At 36.7% G+C, this 3284-nt stretch overlaps 1 protein-coding gene across 1 annotated transcript; it reads right to left on the bottom strand.

Annotated features, from left to right (window-relative positions):
* Nucleotides 1–1203: 1203 nt before the first annotated feature.
* On the bottom strand, nucleotides 1204–1912 carry LOC147859796 (CDP-diacylglycerol-glycerol-3-phosphate 3-phosphatidyltransferase). The gene has a single exon (XM_087324191.1). It carries the CDS (start codon nucleotides 1811–1813, stop codon nucleotides 1517–1519), a length of 297 nt encoding a protein of 98 aa, XP_087180317.1. The 5' UTR covers nucleotides 1814–1912; the 3' UTR covers nucleotides 1204–1516.
* Between the last annotated feature and the right edge of the window lie 1372 nt (nucleotides 1913–3284).

The raw sequence follows: 3284 nt of genomic DNA on the forward strand, positions 1-3284 counted from the left end.
GTGATCTTGAATGTACAATACAATTCTCTTCAAGATTCAGGGATGTCAAAACGGAGTCGATGCAATTATGTTAATCTTATAGTCTTGAAAACAAAGAAAGGCAATTTAATCTCTGAGGAGAAGTTTTGCCCGGGATTGCAATGAATTCAACACCAGATTTACAGAATGATAGTTGGTGCCAATACTGTACTACTAACAGCAATGACAAAATTCGACTACATTCTTGGAAGAAAATAATCAAGACAAAATATTACAAACTGTGTGCAACAAGCAAGTGCAGAAAACTAATTCAGTGATCTTGAATGTACAATACAATTCTCTTCAAGATTCAGGGATGTCAAAACGGAGTCGATGCAATTATGTTAATCTTATAGTCTTGAAAACAAAGAAAGGCAATTTAATCTCTGAGGAGAAGTTTTGCCCGGGATTGCAATGAATTCAACACCAGATTTACAGAATGATAGTTGGTGCCAATACTGTACTACTAACAGCAATGACAGAAAAAGAAAAACATTTTTTTTTTGCAGCCAACATGCTCAAGGAATGCAGGAACAAATTTCACTGATTTGAAATGGAATCATGGGGACAATCACAGGTTCAGAAATAAAGAGAACCCTTTATGTCATAACCCATAGCAAAGATTTATAATTTCATATATATATATATATATATATATATTGTAAAATGAGAATTGGGAATTTGTTTCAGACAAATTGATGCATATTGAATGCATCACAATTATCCAACTCATCAATAATGTTCCGGAAGATCAGTTACATATACCTAGAAATGGATGACACAGACTACCCAAAAACAAAACATTCAATGTTTCCAGACGACAAATTATGCTGAGGAAAAAAGCATAATAATTCGCTGGATCACAAAAAATTCTCTGTCAATCTTGCCTTGAATGAAAAATAAAGGACATAATTCATGGCATGATTCAGATTGTAAATTGAATGGCAACAAACACATCATTGATTCAAAACCATAGTTTAAGATGATTTTTTGATGCTGAATTCATATCAAGATGAGCCACTTAAAAGAAATACTAAAAAATAATCATCTCAATCAGAGAGGTAGTACAGAATATCATCTCAATGGATTGCTAGGAAGAAGAATGAATATCAATACAAAAGAATCATCAGAAGAAAAACTAACATTAGCACAAAAAGAATTGAGTTACAACACCAACGAATCAGTACAAAAGAATGAATATTTCTATTCCATCAACCCCCAAACGCAAGGGTCAACAATAATCAATTATACAACACCAGCAGTGTAGAAAAAAAGGGTAGATTCAAAAGAAGAAGAAAAGCTACGGTAGAAAGTAAGCCTTTCGAGGAAACAGTGTGAGACATCAAATAAGCAGAAGAAGGAAACGATTATTCTTTCTGTGATCCTACTGCCATTTAATCTATTGTACGCCATATCTAGAAAGAATCACTAATTAAAGATAAAGTGACAAATCCCTCCCAATAGAAAGAGAGGGAGGGAAAAAGAAAGAAACGTATGGTCATTTCTGTGTCTTCGTCTTGTTATACTGTTCTTTAATCCACTGGAAACCGGAAGCAGTACCTGATTTCACCTTCTTAGCTCCAGAGGAAGCCACAACTTTGGCTTTATCCATACCTGTGTTTGCGGCAGACTTGAATTTCTGGTTATACTCGGAGAGATTGATCTTGCTGTCCTTCTTCTGCTGCTCCGAGTCATTAGATTTCCCGTTTCTCTTCTGATCTGAGGAAACGTCTGATTTGTAGTCCCACTGATCGGCCCACGACAATCCATCCTTGCTCTCGAAGGGAGAAGCCATAGGGTCGGGATTTCTGATGAGCGGTGATGATAACGATGAGAAAAGAGGGAAGGGGAAGGAAGGAAGAGATGAAAACCCTAGAGAAAGCTCAGAAATTCTGCAGGAGGATGGGGAGGACCTGATTAATGTCGAAAAACGCAGAGAAACCCTAAAATACACAGATATATATATATATATATATATATATATATATATATATATATATACACAGAGAGAAACAGAGTATCCTTAAAGAAGAAGAAGACATGTTCTTTTCTTTCTTTTTAGTCTTACCTTCTTCTCCAATCCAAAGTGTGTTCAAAGGCTGAACCATAGTATGAACCATACGTGCATTCCCATTCGCGAATGTTTCCAATCATTTCGAGTATGGTAAACACCCTTTTGTATTCATAATTCCATTATTTATTCTAAGGTTAAAAAAAATATTTCAGGTAAGAAAGTTAAGGTAAAAAGTGTAATAAATAAATAAATAAACAGATAAGAATGTTTTGATAACATACGCATTCGGTTTCATTCGTATGAGAAAAATGTTTGCCAATGCATTCGAGTATATTACGTACTATGGAACTTCAAAGAAAGAAAAGAAGAAAAGATGTGTTTGGTGTGCGTGTGGGGGGGGGGGGGGGGGGGAGGGGGCACATTTGGGCGGGGGGGCGGGTTCCTTTTGGACATCTATATCTCCTCTTTGGGAGACATACGTAGATATCTAATTTAACGTCCACGGGAGATAGATTACGATCTATGAGACAACCCAAGATATATTAATAGATAGATAGATAGATAGAAGCAGACAAACAAACTGACAAAGAGAAAGAGAGTTAGAGAGCGAAAGAGTTTCTTGAGAGTCTCGTTGATGCCTCACCATCTTTTATCGTAGCCTCCTATTGTCTTATACTACTTCTTGTTGTCAAGCAGCTTACCCCCACCCCCCATCCATCCCTTTTCGGCTTCTTCACTCTTAGGTCATGTGGCCTTTTTTGCCCTCACCAAGTGTTCCATTTTGAACCCTCCCATTCTTTGCAAAACACTAGTGTGTCTGCTACGCAATCATTCTCGACTCTAGTGTATCAAAATCTCTCTTTCAGTAACTAGCCCTCTACAACTCTTGTATCATGTGTTATTTGCGTCGTGCGGAAATATAGAGATTCCATGTTTAATCGATATAGAAACACAATGGAGAGAATATAGAGTTTTATATCACAATAGGGCATACCATCGAACCACGCTTACAATGATGGGAGCTCTAGCTCATGTGCTCGTTAGTAAGCTGATATAGCCTCAACTCAATTACTAAGTGAACGAGTGCATCTAAGGTTCACATAATACACTAGTTTATTAGCCCTAATAACAATGAAGCCATCTACTATATTAAATATGCTATTTGTTTCGTCCTCAATATTTAGCCAACCATTCAGTTAGGCAATTTTGAAGGTGTGACTATGTGCACATTAATGTGATAGTACACCCTTGT

The sequence above is a fragment of the Azolla caroliniana genome, unplaced genomic scaffold, assembly GCF_043228905.1.
Source record: "Azolla caroliniana isolate FFs.n. ecotype wild unplaced genomic scaffold, voAzoCaro1.0.p SCAF_9, whole genome shotgun sequence".
NCBI classification, from domain to species: Eukaryota; Viridiplantae; Streptophyta; class Polypodiopsida; order Salviniales; family Salviniaceae; genus Azolla; species Azolla caroliniana.

Bases quoted from the DNA above. Each gene is read 5' to 3' on its own strand.
- LOC147859796 (XM_087324191.1), bottom strand. From the start codon at position 1,813: ATGGCTTCTCCCTTCGAGAGCAAGGATGGATTGTCGTGGGCCGATCAG.